Raw genomic sequence first — 26,593 nt, 5'->3', positions numbered from 1 at the left:
ACTCATGTGATTAGATTAACCCCGCTTCCCTCTTACCCTCCCCCCATAACCTCCCATTTTTAAGGTCAGCTCTGAGATGCTGCATAGCACGATCGTGGGAGTGATGTTTCCTCACATTCACAGGTTCTAGGGGTTAGGGGCATGAAATCTTTGAGGACATTGGTTGAAATTCTGCCTACCATGGCATCCATTTTTGATTTTTGACTGAATGATATGTTACTATGATCAGTTCAAAATGATGATGTTCTAATCTTTCATTCCTTCTATGTTTTAGTTGGTATATTACTATAAGGGAGGGGTTTATGTTCTATGCTCTCTTTTTTTGTTTATATTAGTATATACTAATATTCTTTTTCCATGGATAGTTGCTTACTTTCATTATTTGTTTCAGTGCTCAAATTGTACCAGTATTGGTTAATGGGAAGTCCTTTCTGTATGGCTCCTTCTGACCTTTTCACACATCTTTATTATCCTTCAGCGCTTTCTTACTTTCTGCCCTCACAAGATGTTCAGTGTTTACTTTGCAGTGTTTCTTCCCCAGCCCTGCAATCAATTATCTCTCCAAGGAGTTCTGATTCTTTTTAGTGGGACATGGTATTTAGAAACCATGATCTGGGTGTACGATGTGCTCATTGCCACCAGGGTGTTTTTGCTTTCAGGCCCTTTCACAGAGAAAGCCAGTATTTGTGTTATATTTTCATGAGTTGATATTGATAGATTTAGCTTTAATTTGATGCCACAGACTTGTCTAGTCTTCCTCTTTTCATATTTTAACTTCTTTCTTCAACAGAAAGAAACTCATCTCTCATTATCCTCAATTTATGTACTCATTTGCTCAGTCCTTAATGTACCCATGTAGTTTCAAATTAGCTAACCATATCTCAAAAAAGAAACGTCACTAGTGTTAAATATTTGTTTAAAGTTCTTCTTGTCTTTAGAATGAAGTTATATTGTCCAAGTCCTGTGTTTAGTAGTTGAGGAGTTGTGCTTCTGCTAGTTGTAGAGTAGCTCCATTTGGACAGATATCTCTCACAGATACCAGTTATAAACTCTGGCCAAAATACCAAAAACAATGATGTGGAAGAACTGGACAGTGACAAAAGCAGACACAAACTGGAGGGGAGTCAGCACATGGAAGAAGGAAATACCAGTGGCTGAATTCCCAATTATTAAGCCTTTTTTCCTTAGGGAAGGTGCCAGTTAGTTCCATCAGTGGCATTTAAGACTTAGATAGAAACCTGCATTCATATTGGATGAATATCAATAAATTGAGGGGGACCACAGCAGCTTTAGTAAAGTGAGGGGGGAGATCCCACCTAGAAGAGAGCTACAGATTGGGAGCTCCAAAATCTGCAAAAACTTGAACCGTACCTCTTGTTGAATCACTGAAGTGCAGCCCAGATTTCAGGCAGCCCAGTTGGGGCTAAAGGAACAGAACACAGCTTTCAGCTGCTTCCACTATAGGGTAGACAGTTTGAGATTTGATTTCAGTTAACTCTCTGCTATTAACAAAAATATTAACTCTTTGGAGGAACATAATGGGAATGGAGTGTCTTCACTGTATCTTTCAAGATGTCCAGTATCCAATCCTAGATACTAGATAGATGAAGAGAAGTTGTGACCCATGCTTAAAACGAAAGGCAATGAACAGCGACTAACCCACAGATGACTCAAATGTTGAAATTAGCAGACAAGACTATTAAAGCAGCTATTGCAGCTATGCTCAAGTACAAAAAGGCAAAATACATTTATTATGAATGGACAGATAGGAAATCTCAGTATAGACATAGAAACTGTAAAAAAAGAGCCAACTTGAAATTCTAGAACCTGAAAATATAATTTCTGTGTAATAAATCACTGTTTGTACTCAATAGGCAATTAAGTGTCAGTGAATTTAATGATGGACTAATAGAAATCCAATCTGAGAATAGAAAACATTAAAAAATAAAAAGCGTACAGAACACTTGCTCTTCAAGTGCTTTCCTCAATAAAACTGTATAGTTATCAACCAAACACATGCAAAGGATAGGAATGTTTAACCCATACTCAGGAAAAAAAAATATTGATAGAAAGTCTCAGCGGGGCCAGTGTGTTTTAGTTATCTGTACTGTCATGCATAGCTAACGACGGGGATCTGAGAAATGCATCGTTAGGTGATTTTGTTGTTCTTTGAACATCATAGAGTTTACTTTTACAAACCTGGATGGTATTGCCTACTACACACCTAGGCTATATGGTACTAATGTTATGAGACCACCATCCTATGTGCGGGCCATCATTGACCAAAATGTCGCTATGCGGTGCATGACTGTATAATAATCTTGCACATATTTTGTTAAATTTTTACCGAAGTACTTCAGTTGTTTTCGGTGCTATTTTAAATTCTATTGTTTTTAAAATATCAGATTCCAGTTGTTCATTGCAGGTATGCAGGAGTTCAATTATCTTTTTTATGTTCTTGTGTCCTCAGAATTTTCTCTAGAAAGTACAACCCCCCCCCCCCAACTCCCCCAAAGCCTTGTACATTCCTTGGAATTTTCTACTTAATCTTGTCATCTACAAATAGGGACAGTTTTATTTCTTCCTTTCCATCTGTATGCCTTGTAATTTCTTTTTTTGAGGAAGATTAGCCCTGAGCTAACATCTGCTGCCAATCCTCCTCTTTTTGCTGAGGAAGACTGGCCCTGAGCTAACATCCGAGCCCATTTCCTTCTACTTTATATGTGGGACGCCTACCACAGCATGGCTTGCCAAGCGGTCCCATCTCCACACCCGGGATCCGAACCGGCGAACCCCGGGCCACTGAAGTGGAACGCGTGCACCTAACTGCTGGGCCACCTGGCCGGCCCCTATCTGTGTGCCTTTTAATTCCTTTTCTTGCCTCTTTATGCTGGTAGGACTTCCTGTATTTTCCATTATTATGTTGAAGAAGAATGGTGATAGCAGACGTCCTCTTGGTGTTTCTGATCTTAAAGGGAAAGGATTCAGTCTTTCACCATTCAGTATGATGGTTCCTATGTATGATTCTTGTAAATGCTCTTTATCAAGTTGAGCAAGTTCCCTTCTCTTCCTGGTTTTCTGGGAGGTGTTTTGTTTTGTTTTGTTTTGGTGAGGAAGATTGGCCCTGAGCTAACATCTGTTGCCAGTCTTCCTCTTTTCTTTTTCTCCCCAAAGCCCCAGTACATAGTTGTATATCCTAGTTGTAAGCCATTCTAGTTCTTCTATGTGGGATGCCACCACATAGAAGCCACCACAGCATGGCTTGATGAGTGGTGTGTAGGTCCATGCCCAGGATCTGAATGGGTGAACCCTGGACCGCTGAAGTGGAGTGGGTAAACTTAACCACTTGGCCACAGGGCCGTCCCCAGAGAGTTTTCTTTAGTTGACATTTTTATTGAAATAATTGTAGATTTACATGCAGTTGTAACAGTTAATACGGAGCTCTTGTATACTTTGCTCAGTTTCCCACAGTGGTAACATTTGACAAAACTATGATGTATTATCATAACCAGGTTATTGATATCTACATATCTGATTGGGATTTCCTCAGTTTTACTTGTATGGACACACCTCTCTATGTATTGTGCTTCGCTTTATTGTGTTTCGCAGTCATTGACATTTTTTTTACAAGACCCTCCACCAGCAAAAAGATTACAACTCATTGAAGGTTCAGATGATGGTTAGCATTTTTTAGCAATAAAATATTTTTCTAATTAAGGTACGTACATTGTTTTTTTAGACATAATGCTATTGCACACTTAATAGACTACAGTATAGTGTAAACTTAACTTTTATATGGACTGGGAAACCAAAAAATTCGTGTGACTCTCTTTATTGTGATATTCACCTTATTGCAGTGGTCTGGAACTGAACCCACAATATCTCCAAGGTGTGCATACATTTGTATGTGTTTATTAAGTTCCGTGCAATTTTGTTACCTGGTTAGATTCATGTATCCACCACCACAGTCAAGATACAGATTCCTCATCCTGCCTTTTTATAATCACACTAACCTCCTTGCTCCCAACCCTACCTGTGCCTAACGCCTGGCAGTCCGTAAGTCCTCCATTTCTAAAATTTTGTGATTTCAAACATGCTCTGTAAGTGGAATCATCCAGTATAGAACCTTTTGGAGTTGTATTTTTTCACTTAGCATAATTCCTTGGAAATTTATCCAAGTTGTTGCATGTATCAATAATTCTTTCCTTTTTATTGCAATGTGCTGTTCCATGGTGTGGATGACCACAGTTTGTTTAACCATTCACCTGTTAAAAGACTTCTGGGCTGATTTCAGATTTGGGCTATTACAAATAAAGCTGCTGGTGAACATTTGTGTACAGGTTTTTGTGTCAGCATAAATTTTCATTTCTCTGGGATAAATGCCTAGGAGTTGGTGGGTCATATATGATGGTCGCATTTTTGTGAAATTCCTAAACTGTTTTCCAGAATGGGCACACCATTTTATACTCCCACGGCATTGTATGAGTGATCCAGTTTCTTTGCATCCTCACCAGCATTTGGTGTTACCACTATTTTCTTTTTAAATTTTAGACATTTTGATATTTAGTGATAGCTCATTGTGGTTTTAATTTGCATTTTCCTAATGACTAATAAAACTTTTACTACCATTATTCAGGTATAATTTACATACCATAAAATTCGTCCATTTAAAGTGTGCAATTCAGTAGTTTTTGGTATGTTCACAGATATGTGCAACCATCACCAGTCAATTTTATAACATTTTTCTCACCTCAAAAAGAAACCACGCACACTTTAGCTGTCATTCTTCTTCCTCCAGCCCTAAGCAACCACTAATCTACTTTCTTGTCTCTAGAATTCTGTATTTTGGGCTTTCTTATGAATGGCATTGTATAATATGTGGTAATATGTGGTCCTTTGTGACTGATTTTTTTTCACCTCACATGGTGTGTTCAAAGTTTATCTATTATTAGTGTTTTATTCCTTTTTGTGGCCAAATAACATTCTTTAGTACGGATATACTGCGTTTGTTTGATCTTTTGTTAGAAGTTTGTCTTGTTTCCACCTTTTGGCTATTACAAATAATACTGCTATAAATATCTGGGAACACGTTAGTGTGTGGTCATATATTTTCATTTGTGTTGGGTATATACCTAAAAGTGGAATTGCTGGGTTATATGGTAACTCTGTTAAATCATTTGAGGAAATGTCAAGCTGTTTTCCAAAGTGGCTGCACCATTTTACATTCCCACCAGCAGTGTATGAGAGTTCTGATTTCTCCATATCCATGTCAACAGTTGTTATTGTCTGACGGTTTTTTTTTCCCTTTTTCTCCCCAAAGCCCCCCAGTACATAGTTGTATATTTTTAGTTGCAGGTCCTTCTAGTTGTGGCATGTGGGATGCTGCCTCAGCATGGCTTGATGAGCGGTGCCATGTCCGCGTCCAGGATCCAAACTGGTGAAAGCCTGGACCACCCAAGCGAAGTGCGCAAATTTAACTACTCGGCCACGGGGCTGGCCCCTGACTTTTTGATTTTAGCCATCCTGGTGCATGTGAAGTGGTGTCTCATTGTGGTTTCAGTGTTCATTTGCCTGATGGCTAATGATGCTGATCATCTTTTCATGTGCTTATTGGTAATTTCTGTGTATTCCTTGGAGAATTGTCTATTCAGGTCCTTTGCCCATTTTTTAATTGGATATTTGTCTTTTTATTGTTGATTTGTAAGAATTCTTTATATATTCTGGATGTTTTATTGTCATAAAATATACATAACATAAAATTTACCATTTTAACCAATTTTAAGTATACAGTTCTCTGGTATTAAGTACATTCACATTGTTGTGCATCTATCACGACGATCCATCTTGAGAACTTTTTCGTTTTCTCCCAGTGAAACTCTATACCCATTAAACACTCAACTTCCCAATCCCCTGTCCCCCGAGCCCCTGGCAGCCACCATTCTATATTCTGTCTCTATGAATTTGACTACTTTAGGAACCTCACGTAAGTGGGATCATACAGTATTTGTCTTTTTGTGTCTGGCTTATTCTACTTAGCATAATGTCTTCAAGATTCGTCAGTGTTGTAGCATGTATCAAAATGTTCTTCCTTTTTAAGGCCGAATAGCATTCCATTGTATGTATATACCACATTTAGTTTATCATTCATCTTTCACTGGACACTTGGGTCAGATATGTGATTTGCAAATATTTTCCCTTATTTTGTTGGTTGTCTTTAATTTTCTTGATGGTGTCCTTTGAAGCACAAAAGTTTTTACTAATTTTCCTTCTGTCGCTCACACTTTTGGTGTCGTATCTGAGAATCCATTGCTAAGTCAAACATCATGAAGATTTACTACTATATTTTCTTCTAAGAGTTTTACAGTTTTTAGCTCTTATGTCTAGGTCTTTGATGTATTTGGAGTTAATTTTTGCATGTGGTGTGAAGCAGGGCTCCAACTTAAGTTTTTGCATGTGGATATACAGTTGTGCCAGCACCATTTGTTGAAAAGACTATTCTTTCCCCATTGAACGGTGTTGACATCCTTGTTGAAAATAAGTTGAGCATAGATATATGGGTTTATTTCTGGACTTAATTCTTTTCTACTGATCTGTGTGTCTGTTCTTTTGCCGTTTCTACACTGTCTTGATAACATTTGTTTCACGGTAAGTTTTGAAATTGTGAAATGTGAGTCTTCCTATTTTGTTTTTCTTTTTGAAGGTTGTTTTGGCTACTCTGTGTCCCATTTAATTTTATATGAATTTTAGAATGAGGTTGTCAGTTTCTACAAAGAAGTCAGCTGGGATTCTGACAGCGATTCTATTGTGTCTATAGACCACAGATATTTTTTCAGTTTTAGATCCTTAATTTCTTTCAGCGATGTTGTATAGTTTTCAGAATATACATTTTACACTTCTCTTATTAAATTTATTCCTAAATATTTTATTCTTTTTGTTGCTATTATAAATGGATTGTTTTCTTAGTTTTATTTTCAGATCATTCTTTGCAAGTGTATAGAAATACAATTGATTTTTATATATTGTTCTTGTTCTCCTTCAGCCTTTCTGAACTCATTTATTAGTTCTGATAGTTTTTTAGTGGATTCCTTAGGATTTTTTATAAACAACATATTGTCATCTCTAAAGAGAGATAGTTTACTTCCTACTTTTCAATCTTGATGCCTTCTATTTCTTTCTCTTGTCTACTTGCTCTGGCTAGACTTCCATTACAATGTTGAATAGAAGTGGCAAGAGCAGATTTCCTTGTCTTGTTCCTGATCTTAGAGGGGCAAGTCTTCAGTCTTTCGCCATTAAGTGTGTTGTTACTTGTGGCTATTTTATAGATAATTGAGGAAGTTCTCTTTTTTTTAAATAGATTTTATTTTTTAGAGCAGTTTTAGGTTTACAGAAGAATTGAGTGGAAATTACACATATTCCTTCCCTCACGTGCACAGCCTCCCCCACCATCAACATCTCACATCACAGTTGTACATTTGTTACAATTGACAACAAACTTAGATTGACAAATCGTTATCACCAAGAACCCGTATTTTGCATTAGATTTCACTTTTGGTGTTGTATATTCTAGGGATTTTGACAAATGTATAATGACATGTATCTACCATTATAGTATCATGCAGGTTAGTTTTACTGCACTAAAAATCCTCTGTTCCATCTATCCATCCTTCCTCCCTGCCAACTCCGGGCAACCACTGATCTTTTTACTGTCTCTGTAGTTTTGTCTTTTCTAAAATGTCATATAGCTGGAATCATACAATATGTAGCCTCTTCAGATTGACTTCTTTCACTTAGTCATATGCATTCAAGCTTCCTCCATCTCTCTCCATGGTTTGATGGCTTATTTCTTTTTAGTGTTGAGTAATACTGCCTTGTCTGGATGTACCACAGTTTACCCATTCTCCTTCTGAAGGATATCTTGGTTGCTTCCACGTTTTGACAATTATGAATAAAGCTTCTTATAAGGATGTTTCTATAAATAAAAAAATAACAAATAGAATGTTTATGTAAAGTAAAGATGTTTATAAGCATCTGTCTACAGGTGTTTTTATTTTTTATTTTTTAATTTTTGAAATTTAAAAAATTTTTTGAGGAAGATTAGCCCTGAGCTAACATCCGCTGCCAGTCCTCCTCTTTTTGCTAAGGAAGACTGGCCCTGAGCTAACATCCATGCCCATCTTCCTCTACTTTATACGTGGGACGCTACCACAGCATGGTTTGCCAAGCAGTGCCATGTCCACACCTGGGATCTGAACTGGTGAACCCCGGGCCGCCAAAATAGAACATGCGCACTTAACTGCTGCACCATTGGGCCGGCTCATGTCTGCAGGTTTTTGAGTGGACTTAGTTTTCAACTTATTTGGGTAAATATCAAGGGGTGTGATTGCTGGATCATATGGTAAGAGTATGGTTTATTTTGTAAGAAACTGCTAGACTCTCTTCCAAAGTGGCTGTACCATTTTGCATTCCCACCAGCAAAGAATGAGAGGTCCTGTTACTCCACATCCTCACCAGCATTTGGTATTGTCAGTGTTCTGCTTGTGAAGAATTGATATTAATTCTTTTTTGTATGTTTGGTGTAATTCAGTGGTGGAACCACCTGGACCTTTGCTTTTCCTTGTAGGTAGTTTATTGATTACTAATTCAGTCTCTTCAATTATAGATCTATTCACATTGTCTATTTATTCTTGAGTCAGTTTCAGTAGTTTGTGTGTGTTTAGGAATTTGTCCATTTCATTTAAGTTATCTGATTTTGTGGCATACACTTATTCATGGCATTCTTTATAATCCTTTTATTTCTTTAATGTAGCTAGTAATGAGCCTTCTTTAATTTCTGATTCTAGTAATTTGGATCTTGTCTCCTTTTTTCTTGGTCAGTCCAGCCTAAGGTTTGTCAATTTTGTTCATCTTTTCAAAGAACTAACTTTTGGTTTTATTGATTTTTCTCTGTTGTTTTTCTATTCCCTGTTTCATTAATTTCTGTTCTAGTCTTTGTTATTTCCTTCTCTCCGCTTCCTTTAGGTTTAGTTTGCTGTTATTTTTCCAGTGTCTTATGGTGAAGGGAAATACAATTTATTAATTTTCTTTTTAGTCGAAGATGGAGGTTAAATTTTCTTTTAAGAGAAAGTACCTTAGAAATTATAATAGAGAATGTGTCGATATCAAGCTACTACTCTTAGAAATTTAATGCTTTTTAACCAGGGGTTAGTGTGTCTGAAGAGGGTGAGTCTAGTCAGAAAACTCTTGTAGGAGTATTTTAATGTGAATAATGTATTATCAATACTGCCATACTTCATAGATTGAAAAATGAGTTCATGGAGTTACAGGTATTGGTGTTCTGTTTGATAATGTATTGAAGAGATAAATAATGTTTTTATTTATTCTCTTTTAAGATAAAGTCAGTGGTTCTGGAAATAATTCTGATATGATGGAAAACAGCAAGGAAGAGGTAAGAATAATTTGAAGCATTTAAAATATATTTATTGATTACTAATAACCAACTGAAGTATATGTCATTAGATTACTTCTATTTAATATATGCATGTGTTTAAGTTTACTGTCATACCCAAGTATTATTTTAACACTTCATTTTGGGTAGTTATGCAGTTTTAGAAGGTGTTCATTGTTTTTGTTATTGTGTGGTTCACTTCAGCAGTGTACCTAAAGTCAGACAACTGAAAGCTTGCCAACAGGTATTTGAACGTTATTATATTGCAACAGTGTGCTCAAGGTGGCTGTAATGGGCATGACTCCATGGTTCTGAGATCTCTCACAACTGGATATTCAGAGTCTCTAAAGCATTATTATAGGAACCCATCCTGAGGTCCTTCACCTGATACCCAGGCCTACACTATGGTTTTGGGATTCTTTCCACCTAGTGTAAAAATTGTAATCCAATAAAATATACTTTTATGCTGACAAAGCAAGGGTAAATGTAGTATCTTATAGCAAATTGTAGAAGGTACTCGTGCCAGTAGGTTAGGATAGAGAAAATGACACGTTTATAGATCCTTAAAACTCCTTACCTCTGGGATCTGATTACTTCTACACCTTTGTTTTGTCTTTTGACTTGGGCCAAGATCATGATACAGAGGTGGTATCCTCTCCCACCCCCCAAAATTCAACAGTAACAATTTAATAAAAGAATTGACAGAAAATTAAAATTTTTTTTTTAAAGGTTGGCACCTGCACTAACATCTGTTGCCAGTCTTTTTTTTTTTTCCCTTCTTCTCCCCAAAGCTCCCTGGTACATAGTTGTATATTCTAGTTGTGAGTGCCTCTGGTTGTGCCATGTGGGACGCCACCTCAGCATGGCCTGATGAGCGGTGCCATGTCTGCACCCAGGATCTGAACTGGCGAAACCCTGGGCCGCCGAAGTGGAGCACATGAGCTTAACCACTCAGCCACGGGGCCTGGCCCCAGAAAATTAATCTTAATTCAAGGGAACCTGAGAGTAAATGAGAATTAGTTTTTAAAGTTCCTTTTAGAAAAATATTTTAGGCATATAAATAATATCTTATTATATCACTATATCAGAGATCTTAGTGTAGGGAAATAGATAATTGTAGGGATGTTTCTTTGAGAGTTTTACTCACCTTTGTATTTATTTCTCACATTCAGGGAGCTAGCTGTTCAGAAAAATCCAAATCGTCAGGATCGTCACGATCAAAAAGGTTGGTTGATGTTGAAGGGAAAGAAGTTTTCTTTTTCAGGTTGTTTTATTTTCTTTTTCTAAGAATAATAGTCTTTTTTCTAAACTTACTTCAAGCACTCTTGTGCTAAGTGAACTATTTTATATAAACATGCATATTAAAAATAGGCAGTATAGTATAATGAATTCTCTTGTTTCCATCACTTGGCTTCAATAATTATTAATTCATTCTGACTTTGAATTTTAATGGAGTTTTCTAAGGAGGATTTATTATGCATTAATGGCTCTTACAATATATAGATCATTTCTTTTAGATCGTATTTGTGCCTTAAAAAAAGGAGAAAAGGGGAAAGAAATGAAATGTTGAATGGCTCATGAGGCAATATGGGTTTTTAGGTTTATGTGAAATTGTCTGGGATGGGGATTGGTAGCCATCATAGTTATGAGGAATTATAAGAAGATCAAAGAGTGGTAAAAATACTTTTCTGTGTTAAATTGTCAAAGTGAATTGTACATAAGGACTGAAACTACTTCCAAGCGTACCAGAATGCATAATATACTGTGGAGTATAGTTTTTATTAGAAGTTTGCAGTTTATTCTATTGCATTTTATTGTCTCTAACCAGTGGGAAGGTCTCTTAATAAACACAGCTTGCTCGTTATTAACTTATTCTCTAAAGTAGTGATTCTTAAAGAGGAGTTCCCTTCATGATCCTCTGGTAGCTTTTTCAGAATGCACATGTCCTGGTCCTACCTCAGTCCTGCTCAATCATTATATTTAGTAATATGATATAGAGATGTATGGTTCCGTTGGTGATTCTGATATGTATGCCTGGTTAAGAACCACTGCTCAATCTAAACATGTTATTTATGTTCTTTGGATATTGTTTCAATTGTCAGAAATGTCCATAATTCTATGGACTTAATTCTCTCATAGGAAACCTTCAATTGTAACAAAGTATGTAGAATCTGATGATGAAAAACCTTTGGATGAAACTGTAAATGAAGATGCTTCTAATGAAAATTCAGAAAATGATATTACTATGCAAAGCTTACCAAAAGGTAATGTGTATTAATTTTTCATATGAAGTTAAAGTTGAAATGTATTTTTAAATGTTGTTATTATAAAATTAGAACTTGATTACTTTTAGCTGTGTGTAAAGGACCAAAGGTGATATTTTAATACTGATCGTCTGGAAGTGTATTAATATGGTAATGATAGTGTGCTTTATTGAGGTTACAAATCTAGAATATTCAGTCAGCTTTGAAAAGAAAAAACTTATTTTCTCTTCCCATTGGGTTTTAGAAAAGGGATGTTAGCTTCCAAATTGTACTTGAATGTGGAATTTGATTTAAAAGTTTTTGGTTTAGTAAATATTAATGTGCTTGCTTTATAGAAAAACATGATTTTCTGAAAACATTTAAAAAAAACATTTACAGTCTAGTTTAGTCTTATTGCATTATTAAATTCCCTGAGACTCAAAGCTGAAGTTAAGTATCAAAGATAGATTTAGGTGTATTTCTTGTAATTATCTCTTTAAAAAGCCTTGTCACATACCTCTCAACTGTTGCAGTTCTGACCTTAAAACCTCATTAATTAGTCTGGGTGGGGGAAAGCCAAATGAAAATCTTGGGCTTTGATGAGAGAATGACAAGGAGTCTTGGTAATTTCATGGTGTTTCAGAGTCAAAAATTTAGATTTTTAAAAAATAATATATTTAAGGCTCTTAGCAGATTTTTCAGATTTATTCTCACAGATCGTTTAAAACATTGTTTACTAAACTTTGTTCTCTGTCTATACTTTTGTTTTTGTGACACATTTTTTGATTATGGAAGTTTAAAAAAATGGTGGGTAGGAGGATAAGACTGCTTGACTAGGACAAATTAGGAGTTACAACAGATGAGAAATGAAATTAGGAAAACGAATGAATGAAAGAAAGAAGAGAGAGAGAGAAGGAAAATTGATGGGCCTACCACTTACTTGGCTTTGCAAATCATCTATGACAATTTTATGTAATGGTTTTGGTGGCCAGGGGCGGAAACAACTAACATGGGAGTCTGTGTCCCATAGGCAGTGACTCACTTTGGATTGTTACATTCTCAGTGGTTGTCACTGGGAGTCCTTATGATGGCCACTGGGTGAGCTATGAACTAGGAATTCAAATCTTTCTTTTAATGATACTGTGGAAGAAAATTAGTATGGGATGTTACTAACCTGAACTAAGTGTAATTCTCTCCCACCAAACCAAAAATAGACTTGTTTCATAAGATTAAGTTTGGGTAATTATAATTATTGTTATAACACAATGTTGAGTGTGTGTAGATACCCGACTCTTACGAAATTAACTCATTTAATCCTCAAAACAATGCTGTAAGGTAGTTATTGTTTCTACTTGTAGAGATGAAGGAGCAAATTCAGAGCTCAAGGAACTTTTTCAGCTTTAAATTGAGAAGCTAAGATTTGAACCCAGGTCTGCCTGAATCCAATGCTAGTGAGTGCTCTCTCCACTCTGCTGCTTGGCTTCCATTTAGAGAAGAATCTTCAGAAAGAATTCTGTTATTTTTTTGTTAAGTATAAATCTCTAGCTTTTTTCAAACGCTGGGGCTTCTCTGAGAGTATATACAAGAAATGGTTGTTGTGAATAAGAAAAATTTTTTGTGGAGATTATTTAAATTCACCAGTTTGTAAAAACTCAATCCTCTTTTCCCTCTTTCCCGGCTTTTTTCAGAGACTCAGAAATTCATTTAACTAGATGCTATACCTTGCTGAAATCTGCTTGCTGAATAACATAGGCTCATGTTTCAGAGAGAGCCCCTGAAAACTACCAGGTTTTACTTTCTTAGTTGTTGCCAGTAATGCCCAATTACTAAGCCCAGCAATGTGGGTAAATGTGAGACCTGGTTCCTTTTTACTATGCCCCTGGTTTATTTGTTCTTGAGAGATTATAATGAAAAATGAACAAACTTTCTCCTCAATTCACATGTTTTATAGCTTAGAAAGTACATTCTTTCTGAAATATTTCCATAGGGACCAACAATTGATCTCATTCTACAATTAATTGTTAGAGCACTTGAGCTGAAGTATCTTAAGGCAATCTTCTGTTTAAAACTCCTTAAGGACTTTGTAGGGTACTGACACTTTGACATACTAGCTGAGAAATGCTGCAGAATAGGTATAGCAGTAATAGCAGAATTAACTTCTCATATTGTTCCCCACTACCCTCCCCCAAAGCAATATAAAACAACCCTTAAAAATCTTTTTCTGAGTTTATGATTTGGATTATGAGAAGAATAGGATGTCTTTTATTCATTTTCTCTTCTGTTCCTTTTATTTGATAAACTCTTTATGAAACTTAGCATGGATGTTCATATTCAGAACAGCTTTTGTGATAGGCACTGTTAAAATTCAGAACTGGGCTGAGGCTTTCTACTTTATTCACACATTTCTGTTATAATCAGTTCGTAATACCTCCCCCACCCCCCCCCCCCGTTTTTATGAACTATATTTCAACAAGTAATCTGATTTTTGACACTTGGCCCTTTTACTAGTGCCCTGTTTTATTTACTCTTGAGAGGTCCTTATACAAGTATTGAAAGCTTGAAAGAAACAAAACTATGTACCAGCAATGTTGGCTTTATCTGAACTGAAGTCTTGTACTTCACTTGCACATTTAATATGTGTAATGGTTTTTTAAATGAAATCATTCTAGGTACAGTGATTGTACAACCAGAGCCAGTGCTGAATGAAGACAAAGATGATTTTAAAGGGCCTGAATTTAGAAGCAGAAGTAAAATGAAAACTGAAAATCTCAAAAAACGCGGAGGTAAATACAAGTGAAAATGAAAACATGAGTTTAAATTGCTGTTTATGACCATATTGGAAAATCTGATGTACTTACTAAAAATACCTCCACTTTTCTGCCCATTGTTTATTAAAAGCACTACTTAAAAGTAACTTCTGTTTCTCTCTGAGCTCTGAAGCAGAAAAGGTTAAACACCATTTATCAAAACACCTTTGCCTTCAGTGGCTATTAAGTTATCTCAAGAAGCTTAGCATTGCCTTTTTGCACATGTTCTGTAATGCCTATATGCCAGAATGCCATATGTTCCTTCTCACCCCGAAAGAATTTCAGATTTGGACAAAATCTTGCCTGTGCCTTCGGATCACATTATACATATCTAAAACATTGTTTCACAGAGTGATGGACATCTGCATTAGTGTTACCTGGGTGCTTATTAAAAATGCAAGTCCCTTGACTCCATTCCCAACAAATTAGAATTTCTGGGGATGATGTCAAGAATGTGCCCCAGTTTGTTCTTATGTACATTAAAGTTGGATATCTTTTGATCTAAAGATACCAATGTAGAGATGAGTAGGAAGGAGAAGGGAGCTAGAGCTAGTAAGCTTCCCTTCATCTGTCTAAGCTGCCTCTCCCTTTGTCTCTCTACCCTCGCTTATACATACAATCATATTGGCTATCTATAGAAAGTTAGCATAAGAAGGATTCATTTAGAAATTTATGACAATGGAGTATGTGTCCCACTTGTTTGTGTGTGATTTTTAAATAGTGCCTCTGTATATTTTTTGGGTAGATTAGCTGAGCCAGAATCATGACTATAAAAGGAATGAATCTCTAAAAGATAGAACAGGACACTAAATTTCTAAGTAGAAGTGCAATGGAAGCATGTCTGTCCAATATTTATCACTTTGTGAAATTGTAGCATAGTTGTTATATTTGTAAAATTTTGCATACCTTTTTATTTCAATGCCATATGATTATCTTGATGGAACTGATAAAATATATCTATTTATAAAATGTATGTATCAGTTTTCAGATTAAATGATTTCTTGGGTTGTTGGAGCAAGTCAAGGAAATGTTGTTTAGTGTTTTGTCCACAAGGGGGTGTTCTACCCCTTTCAAGCATAAGGAAGATTTATTGAGAATCTAGTTCATAGTAGGGAAACTGCCGTTGCAGCAACAGAACTCAACAGAGCTGAGTAGTGTTCTTAAAACAAGAAATCAGCATGTAGAAGGTGATGGTAAGGACCAATGCCAAGAGTTCCTTTCTTCTGATCATGGATCCTCTAGAGAAGACAGATAACTAAGTATACTGTATTGTGTCAAAATTAATATCTAAATGGTATTTTTTGGGGAGGGACTCTGGAGCAGTCAGTGTCTGAAATGTGGAGAAGGCCTGAAAGGAGAATAAACAAAGAACCACAGCTCTTGGGGAGGGTGTTCCGAGTGCCACTTTGCTATGTTGCTGGTGTTTGGTCTGAGCTGATTTGTTTCTGGAAGATTTTGTTGAGTATTCTGTGTAAGGATGTTTAGATCATGCTTAAGGGAATATGTATGTTTGTAGTCATATAGTAGCACTTAAATCTTTCATGTTAATTTTTGCCTTAATGATTTGCTATGTCTTTAAGCTGTCAGAAATTACACAAGAAATTTAACTGTATTTACTTATGTATACTGTATGAATAAACTAGTGATCTGGGGTACTAAATTATTAGTTAATATTCAAACTTACTAGGAAAGTTAGTTCTAAAATTGAAGCCTAATTTAGGAAATTGTCAAGAAGATAAACTTTATATATAAAATAGTCTTATTGATTTGAAACAAAATTAAACACAGAGATATAGCTATATTGACCATTTTAGGAGCCACTGTTTTTTAAATACCATAGCCTGTTTTGACATCCTTTCCCCAGTTAACTGTTAGAAAATATGTTTTACATCTGATTTTTCTATATGGCACAATACTTTTATTGTAATTATTAAAATGTATTGAGCTCAGAAATGAAAATGCCTCTTTTCCATTTATACACTGTATTATAATTATTAAGATATTTCATAAGTAAAAATAAAAGTTTAAAACACATATAGAAACAAGTATATAAAGTAACATTTCAGCATTTTACAATATTTACTTCAGATCTCACTTAAATAAAGTAATGATTCAGTCCTACTCTCATCCATTTTCCCCTCCACCCACCCCTCAGGTAATGATTATCCTGAAGATTGTATGTTTATATGTGCGTGTGTGTGTTGTTTCCATGCATGTTTTTATATTTTTTCTATACATATATTCATAAAGCATTTATTTTTCATTAAAAAAATACAAAATAATATCTTGTATATATTCTTTTATAGCATTTCTCATTCAACATTGTTTTTGAAATATAGCCATATCAGCAAATGTACATCTAGTGTTTTATTTTTCACTGCTCTATAGAATTCTGGTATATGAGTAAACCATTATCTGTTTCCCAGATGTGAAATTATTTCCAGTTTTTTTGAAATTTTTCTAATCTCCTGGTTAGTGCTGCAGTCAATATTCTCTATATGATTCCTTGTGCACATGTGGGAAAAACTCATCAAAGGAGCACCTAGTTTTGTTTAATTCTTGAGTGATATATGTGCGAAAGCACATAGAAGATGCTTAATAAATGTTATCTAACACTTGATGAACATTCAAACTCTAACTTTTATTTATCTTGTTAGTTTATCTGAATGCAATCATTATTTGCAGTGAAAAAGCACATTGTGTATTTGTTTCTGTTAAGTACAGAATATATGAATAGTCAACATCAAACATTAATGCAGGACAATATGATTTAAAATAAAATATTAGCAGCTTATATAGTAAGTCTTCTATTTTTCTTATACCTTATTATACCTTGGTAAAACTTTTTTAACTTCTGCAAATAAAAATATTTGTGATACTGTTTGGGCCCATGGTGCTTTGGACCTTAAAACTAAGAAAAACACAAAATAGAAAACTAAGAGGTGAGAAATGTACGTATGGTTTTGTCTTTTATTTAGGGATAGAGACAGAGTTTGTGGGTTTTTTTTTTTTTTTTTTTGGTCGTCTTCCTTTTATTTGTGAATGCAGGCATTTTCAGTAGTCTCTTTTGATTCATAATCTACCATCTTATTTGGATCAAGGTCTTGGTTGCACATCAGAAGCATCTGTAAAACTTAAAAATAAAATGTCTAGGAGATTCCCTTTCAGTAGTTTAGGGGTGGGAATGGCTGTCTCTATTTTTAAAAAGATTCTTCTGATGATTCTAATGTTCAACTTGGATTGTGAGGCACTACCCTAAGCAGAACTAGGGACGACAGTGAGGCGCAGGGGAGGTTTCCTCTTATTCTTTGTTTCGCAGGTTATTTTCAATCTGCTTTCTTGCAGACACTGTGGGATGGGGCTCTGCCTTTTCACCCCAGCCATTTTGAGGTTTTGCTGCCAAGATAGATATACCTGCAAGTCTTATTTCTCCTTGTTTGGAAATAGTAGACAGTGCTGATACAGAGTGAACAGTGGAATAGACATAGAAAGAAGGCAGGTTAATGGGGACTGCGGATAGTATGAAAGTAAATCTTAGGAAGGGAATTGGTAATATAAAATTAGCAGGTTTTCACATATTGTATTAAAAGGATCTGTGCAGACAATTCCATTTTGAGAATAAAAGCTTTATGGCATACCTAACTTAAGTATAGGGTTGCAAAAGAATCTGTTCCATAATATGTCGCTTCCTTCCCCATTCTTTAAAAATAATACTGAGTTTATTTGCAAAGCAATAGCAAAATTAAGAAGAGCTCTTGGCCCCTATTTTTAGAACTTTTTTTGGAGAGTCTTCATGTTATATCAAGTTGTTGTGAGAAATAGGGTTTGCATCTGTAAAAGGAAACAAGTTAGGGTTTGTAGCTCTGGAATTTGCCAAGGTTGTTGTGTTTTTTTTTAGGTCCATAAAATTATTAAACTTTTACTTGTGTCCAAAATGTCATTTTTCCAGAGATTATGAGGTATTTAATTTCCAGTATGAAAGTTGCAAAATGCTGACTAAAGTAAATACTTTTTTTGTGTGTGTGTATATGTGTAAATAATGATCACTCCTTTCTCCTAGAAGATGGGCTTCATGGGATTGTGAGCTGTACAGCTTGTGGACAACAGGTCAATCATTTTCAAAAAGATTCCATTTATAGACATCCTTCACTGCAAGTACTTATTTGTAAGGTATGTTGATAATTCATTCCACAAATATTTGAATGCTTACTATGTGTCAGACTTTTGGTGTACAGTCATGAAGAAGACAGACATGGTCTCTACCCTTCTAGGGCTTATATTGTTGTAGGGGAGACAGACACAAAAAGCCTGATAGGGGCTGGCCCCATGGCCGAGTGGTTAAGTTCGCCCACTCCACTTCAGCGGCCCAGGGTTTTGCTGGTTTGGATCCTGGGCGCGGACCTAGTGCCACTCATTGGCCATGCTGAGGCGGCGCCCCAAATGCCACAACTGGAAGGAACCGCAACTAAAATATACAACTCTGTACTGGGGGCCTTTGGGGAGAAGAAGGAAAAAAAAAAAGCAAGCCCAGTAAATGTCATCATGGGGGAGATACTGTGTACTTTGGGAACACCCAGGAAGCCTGTGTAATTTGGAATTGGATGGGGGGCTTTATAATGGAGATGATATATAATGGTATCTGAAATATAAATAGGAATTAGCCTGGTGAAGTGGGACTGGTTCAGCATATTCTAGGCAGTGGCAACATGGTATTCAGAGGCTGGTAGGTAAGGGAGAGTGATGTGTTGGAAAATCTGAAGAGTGTATGCGTGTGCACGTATGTTTTATAACCTTCCCTCTTATGTACTTTAATTACCCAAATCTAAACTCTTCATGTGGCGTGGAGTTTTGACACGGAGATAATAGAATTAAAAACGTTTTGTATGTGTTGAAGATAGTTTTAACAGTTTATGTATGCTTTTTTATTAGTAATAACTTGCAGTTAATTTTAAATCTCTATAATATCGAGGTTATGGTTTTCTCAACTTTTATTGCTGCTAAGATTAATCCTGTATTAGTTTGTTCCCCAATAAAATGCCTCCTTGAAACGCAGGGGCAAACCAGAGTTTCCTTAGAGTTACAGTTCTAGATCTTTTCTTGTATGAAGTTTTGAGAGATATAGACCTAATTAAATGTACTAAATTTACTTCCTCCTCTAGCAATTTGTGTCCCTCCTTTCCTTGAATTCAGTTCAGCCAGGAGCCTACCGAGGGTACATGTTGTAGCTTCTAGTTTTAAATTGTGACAGCTGAATTTCACATTGCTGATTTAATATGCATTCCCTTTCTCTTTTCTTATATATATGATTGGTTTTCTTCAAGAGCCAGTCTGTTGAGCCTACCCCATTTCAGTAATCGGTAGTTTTCATCAGTGGGCCAAGAACCTACCCTTTCTGCAGTTGCAATGAAAAGGAATTTAAAGTTAGTCAGACTTGGATTTGAATACTAGCTTTGCCTCTTAATAGTTGTATAACTTTAGATTCATTTACATATTAATAAATCTTAGCCTTTTCTTTCAAATTGGGTGTAATACCTCCTACCTTGCATAGTAGATATTTTGAGATTTAAAGATAATGTAGGTTAATGTAGGATAATGTTGGTTAGCTGTACACATAGTAGCTGTCTATATATGATAACTGTTAAATTTATTAAGTAGCAACAACATCTAATACTTTTTTATGTAGAGCTTTAGTAACTAGCTGTATGAGGTCAGGAATTTACCAAAACTTTTTATAAACTTTTCTGTAAGGCATAGTGGTGCTTGATGGTACAGAAATCTATTTCAAGGAATTAATTTCTTGGATATTCCTGTGTCTGGAAAGTGCTAGTACTTGGTAGTACAGTGTTTTTGCTTTGATTCTCTAAACCCCGCCCCCCCACACACGTATTCCCATTACTTTTTTAATGACTTGAAAAATAAAGTTTTTGTCCTTTATGAATGTTACCAATTTTGAATAAAATTTTCCCTTCCCCTTTTCTTTTAATAGAATTGCTTTAAATATTACATGAGTGATGATATTAGCCGTGACTCAGATGGAATGGATGAACAATGTAGGTAGGTAATAAATCAAGATGAACTAAAATTCGGTGTTGACTATTTTTGGTGGGAAATTCTTACATAGTCTGTTGTTAAATCCATTTTTTGTAGTATCATCAATGTCTTTAATGGAAGATTGTTCTTTTCCACAAAGCCTTAGATTTATGTGTTTTAAGTTTCTAATAAAGAATAAAAGATGACCTAAATTACTTCACTGTTAAAATTGCTGACAGGAAAATTTAAATTGCTTTAATAATGAAGAAGATTTAAAATGAGTTTTATTTGGGAATAATATTTTAATCTTTAAATAATTTCAGATGGTGTGCAGAAGGTGGAAACTTGATTTGTTGTGACTTTTGCCATAATGCCTTCTGCAAGAAATGCATTCTGCGCAACCTTGGTCGAAAGGAGCTGTCTACAATAATGGATGAAAACAACCAGTGGTATTGCTACATTTGTCACCCGGAGCCTTTGTTGGACTTGGTCACTGCATGTAACAGTGTCTTTGAAAATTTAGAACAGTTGTTGCAACAAAATAAGAAGAAGATTAAAGTTGACAATGAAAAGAGTAGTAAAGTATATGACCATACACCCAGATTTTCTCCAAAGAAAAATAGTTCAAGTTGTAATGGAGAAGAAAAGAAATTAGATGATTCATGTTCTGGTTCTGTAACCTACTCTTATTCAGCACTAATTGTGCCCAAAGAGATGATTAAGAAGGCAAAAAAACTGATTGAGACCACAGCCAACATGAACTCCAGTTATGTTAAGTTTTTGAAGCAGGCAACAGATAATTCAGAAATCAATTCTGCTACAAAGTTACGTCAGCTTAAGGCTTTTAAATCTGTGTTGGCTGATATCAAGAAAGCTCATCTTGCATTAGAAGAAGATTTGAATTCGGAGATTCGAGCTTTGGATGCTGTAAACAAAGAGAAAAATACCAAAGAGCATAAAGTCATAGATGGTAAGTCTGAAACAAAAGTACGAAAAGGAGAAAAACCCTTTGCTATGGAAAAGAAGGATATTTCAAAATCAGAAGCTAAATTGTCAAGAAAGCAGGTAGACAGTGAGCACATGGATCAGAGTGTTCCAGTAGAGGAACAAAGAGCAGATAAAAGTACCAGTGGTGAACATAAGAAATCTGATAAAAAAGCAGAACCTCAGTATGAACCTACTAACACTTCTGAAGACTTAGACATGGATATTGTGTCTGTTCCTTCTTCAGTTCCAGAAGACATTTTTGAGAATCTTGAGACAGCTATGGAAGTTCAGAGTTCAGCTGACTACCTGGGAGATGGTAATAGTGGAACTGAGCAAGAACTGGAGAGTTCTTCTGTAAAATTAAATATTACTTCAAAAGACAACAGAGGAGGTATTAAATCAAAAACTACAGCTAAAGTAACAAAAGAATTATATGTTAAACTCACCCCTGTTTCCCTTTCTAATTCCCCAATTAAAGGTGCTGATTGTCAGGAAGTTCCACAAGATAAAGATGGCTATAAAAGTTCTGGTCTGAGCTCCAAGCCAGAGAACTGTGGACTTGGACAGGAAAAGAATGACGAGCTTTTGGTTGAAAGTGAAGTTCCGTTACTTTCAGAAGAATCTGATCTTCGAAGATCCCCACGTGTAAAGACTACACCCCTGAGGCGACAGACAGAAACCAACCCTGCAACGTCTAATTCAGATGAAGAAAGTAATGAAACAGTTAAGGAAAAACAAAAACTAGCAGTTCAAATGAGAAAAAAGGATAAGCGGAATTCTTCTGACAGTGCTTTAGATAATCCCAAACCCAATAAATTGCCTAAATCTAAGCAGTCAGAGATTATGGATCAAAATTCAGATTCTGATGAAATGCTAGCAATCCTCAAAGAGGTATCAAGGATGAGTCACAGTTCTTCTTCAGATACTGATATTAATGAAACCCATACAAGTCATGAGAAGACTCTGTATGATCTAAAGACTCAATCAGGGAAAGATGATAAAGGAAAAAGGAAACGAAAAAGTTCTACTTCTGGCTCAGATTTTGATATTAAAAAAGGCAAATCAGCTAAAAGGTCTATGATTTCTAAAAAGAAACGAGAAAACCACTCTGAATCTTCTAATTATGACTCAGAATTAGAAAAAGAGATAAAGAGCATGAGTAAAATCGGGGCTGCCAGAACAACCAAAAAAAGAGTTCCAAATAACGAAGATTATGATTCTTCCGAAGATGAAAAACACAGGAATAAAGGAATGGATAATCAAGGGCAGAAAAGTTTGAAGACCGCACAAGAAGGATCATCTGATGATGCTGAAAGGAAACAAGAGAGAGAGAATTTCTCTTCAGCAGAAGGCACAGTTGATAAAGACAAGGCCGTCATGGAATTGAGAGATCCGTTCTCTAAGCAGCAGCAGCCAGAACCAGGTGTTTTTTCTGACGGTGCTGATAAGCCGCCTTCTGGGAAAGAGGAGAGTTTTAATTCTCCAGATGACAAAAAGGTCGCTGAAACTAAAGAAAAGAATAAGCATCTGAAAACCAAAACATATAAGAAGGTACAGGGTGGCTTATCTGATGTTGCTGAGAAGTTCCCAAAGAAAGATCAGAGTGATGAATCCTCTGAAGATGATAAAAAGCAGAGCAAAAAGGGAACTGGAGAAAAAGAAAAGAAAACTATAGACTTGAAGAAAAAAGTAATTAAGATGGAACAACAGTGTGAATCATCATCTGATGGTACTGAGAAATTACCTGAAGGGGAAAAAATTTGTCATTTTCCTAAAGGCATAAAACAAAATAAGAATGACACTGCTGATGGGGAAAAGAAAAGTAAAAAAATAAAAGATAGAACTTCTAGAAAGAAGGATGCATTATCCTACAATGCTGGGAAGTTATCAGGGAAAAGAGATAGTCATGATTCTTCAGAAGATAAAAGGAGTAAGAAGGGAGCATCCGGTAGAGAGAAGAAAAGGTGCAACTTACCTGAAAAGATTTCAAGGAAGAGACAAGATTGTTCATCATCTGATACTGAGAAATATTCCGTGAAAGAAGATGGTTGTGATTCTTCTGATAAGAGACTGAAAAGAATAGAATTGAAGGAAAGAAGAAATTTCAATTCAAAGAGAAATACCAAGGAAGTGCAAAGTGGCTCATCATCTTCTGATGCTGAGGAAAGTTCTGAAGATAATAAAAAGCTGAAGAAGCAAAGAACTTCAGCTAAAAAGAAGACAGGCAACGTCAAGGAGAAAATGAAAAACTCCCTAAGGGCAAGCACTAAAAGGAAGCAAGCTGATGTTAGTTCCTCCTCATCTTCTGATATAGGAGAAGACGATCAGAATTCTGTAGGCGAGGGGAGCAGTGATGAACAGAAAATTAAGCCTGTGACTGAAAATTTAGTGCTGTCTTCACATACTGGATTTTGCCAATCTTCAGGTATGCAAAAATAGATAAAAATTTTGTAATTTGTACTTTTCCCCTCTTGAATAACTATATTGTTTAATTTTCCTTGAAGCCAGTCAAATGCAAAGTTACTGTTTAGGAAAAGACCATTTAAAAATTCTTTAGAGATTTACTTGAAAGCCTTTCTCCGTTTATTTTTATGCCATAATTGGAAGGTATTTCAAACATTGTCAGTATTCTGTATCAGGTATACCAAGTTTGCTGGGTAGATAAAATTTCTTTATCAATGTTTAATGCTTTTCTCTGGAGTAATGTACAGTAGTTTATGAAGGAAAATCAGATTGGTGCCAGTAGTTCAGTAGGTATTTATTCGTGTAATGGAGGTGAGTGTTTGGTACTGGTATAACATAGTGTGTGACAGTTTTAACTGCTTTGCCATTCATATGACTTTTAAAATTGGACAAAGATTAGCTTTGTGTCCCTTGAAATCCTCTGAAAAATTTAAATTTATTTCATCAAAACCCTTTTCTGGTGCTGATTAATTTTTTCTATTGACATGAACAGATGTTTCTGTCTTTAACAAAGTAAAGGAAGAAAGAAATCCAAAAAGTAGATGGATTAAATTGTATAATAAATGTATACTTGTCACTCATACTGTCTTTTTTCTTGGTCAGTAAAACCTGTCAGTTTAACAGGGACATTTGAAATTTATTTTAAAATTTGTATAAAGTAGATTTCACATAAAACTGTGTTTCCAGCACAGGCAGAATGTTTAAAATTTTCCTTTCATTTCTTATGTTAGGATTTTCCATTTATCCAAATTGGATTTTAATGGAATTAACTTGAATCTTGGTTTTTAATAAAACTTTAAATTCCTTTTATGGAGCACTTATCTAATGAGTTGATTTGAAAACCAACTGTGATATGCATGGTGTACTCAGTTTAATGCTCTGCTATATCAGATGCCGAGCTGGAGCTCTGTCTGCATGGTTGTTGTAACTACAGATCTGCGGTCCCTGAAATTCTTGGGGCCTAATATGTTTCAGAATTTTCAGCTTTCTTGGTTTTTAGAAAGATAATAAAGAGTAGCTACCGTATATTATATAAAAACCCCAACAGGGCCTGAAGCAACACCCCCATAATCAAACACATTAGTGTTTCTGCAGCAAAACACGAACATTCACACTTAGAGAAATAAACAGTTCAGATCAGGTTTTGCTGCCAAATGAACTTTCGCACCACCTCACAAAAACGAAGTTTTGAGAGCTTTTTGGATTTCAGAATTGTGTATAAGAAATTGTGGACTTGTATTCAAAACACAATCTAATAGTTACTTTCATATCAAATGAATGTTTTAGTTATCAGTTTAGTTGGGAAAACTCTTATTAAGGATTAGGGTATAAGAATAATATTGTGATTAGTTACATGGAGTATTCTCATTAACAAATTCTAGGTTATTGAACTAGTCTTAAACTTTGGAAAACTGGTTTCCATGATTAAACAGCTTCCCTAGTGAAATCAACGTTTGATTTTAAATACTAATTTTTTCCCCCAAAAATCTCACTTGATTTGACACATATGATGGTTTCTATGATATACCTCTCATGTTCGGAACTATTAATACCTAGTGTAATAAGTCATATGTATTCATTATATCTTAGTCATATGTATTCATTATATCTTAAGAAGAGATTCTAACATATGGCAAATACTCAGAGGGTGCATTTCCCAATAATTTTCTTAACCCAGCGCTAATCTAGATCATTGTGTTCTTTTTTGACTTATGTAACTTTGTTCTGAAGGACCATTGTGCTAATTAGGAGGTGAACCTTTTCTCCAGAGAGAGAATTCAGCACTTCAGCAGATGTCAGTCTCTCAACTATTTGCTGGAACAAGAGTTGTCCAGATTTTTCTTACCCTGAGTATTTCTTGGAATTGATTACTTTAGATGAAAAAAAGAAGATAAATTTGCTAGGGAATTAACACACCTAAAAATTGGACTTCATCAATAGAAATATTTGAGCAGGAAAGAATATGAAAGGCACTGAAAATAAGTATGTAAAAAAATACTGTTTTTCAAGATGTTTGGGTGAGAGCCAATGATAAGTGACATTCTTTAAGAATTTGCTTGCATGCATGTATAAACATGCTAAATTTACTTATTTCCCTAATATGTCCAATTAATTTAGGTGACAATTTTTTTTTATTAATGTTATGATAGATTACAACCTTGTGAGATTTCAGTTGTACATTATTGTTAGTCATGTTGTGGGTACACCTCTTCCCCCTTTGTGCCCACCCCCCCTTTTCCCTGGTAACCACCGATCAGATCTCCTTGTCAATATGCTAACTTCCACCTATGAGTGGAGTCATATAGAGTTCGTCTTTCTCTGACTGGCTTATTTCGCTTAACATAATACCCTCGAGGTCCGTCCACGTTGCTGCGAATGGGCCAATTTTGTCTTTTTAGGTGACAATTTTTATGAGCTCTTAAAAAGCCTTCCCCGCTCCCATGAATTTAGAGGATTCCAAATATTCAGCAGCAGTTGGGTATCCTATTATGGGGTACGACATTTTCCTAGAAATTGGGTCTTGGGAATGACATGAGCAACTAAGGTGAAGAACATGGTCCTAGGAGATTGCGGTCCACTGAGCAATATGGACAAAGATAAATTCTTATTTTACTAAA

At 35.5% G+C, this 26,593-nt stretch overlaps 1 protein-coding gene across 1 annotated transcript in view; it reads left to right on the top strand.

Moving 5' to 3' along the window:
- The window catches only part of ATRX (ATRX chromatin remodeler), a 229,513-nt gene that overhangs the window by 49,640 nt on the left and 153,280 nt on the right, over window positions 1-26,593 (top strand). Inside the window, exons 3-9 of the mRNA XM_070605788.1 lie at window positions 9,390-9,445; window positions 10,618-10,670; window positions 11,585-11,709; window positions 14,358-14,471; window positions 18,556-18,665; window positions 20,482-20,549; window positions 20,849-23,937. Of these exons, the coding sequence (XP_070461889.1) occupies window positions 9,390-9,445; window positions 10,618-10,670; window positions 11,585-11,709; window positions 14,358-14,471; window positions 18,556-18,665; window positions 20,482-20,549; window positions 20,849-23,937 (3,615 nt within the window). The remainder of the gene's footprint in view (window positions 1-9,389; window positions 9,446-10,617; window positions 10,671-11,584; window positions 11,710-14,357; window positions 14,472-18,555; window positions 18,666-20,481; window positions 20,550-20,848; window positions 23,938-26,593) is intronic.

Source organism: Equus przewalskii, chromosome X (genome assembly GCF_037783145.1).
Source record: "Equus przewalskii isolate Varuska chromosome X, EquPr2, whole genome shotgun sequence".
NCBI lineage: Eukaryota > Metazoa > Chordata > Mammalia > Perissodactyla > Equidae > Equus > Equus przewalskii.
The sequence above is the reverse complement of the archived record's forward strand: the minus strand, read 5'-3'. Positions and strand labels throughout refer to the sequence as shown.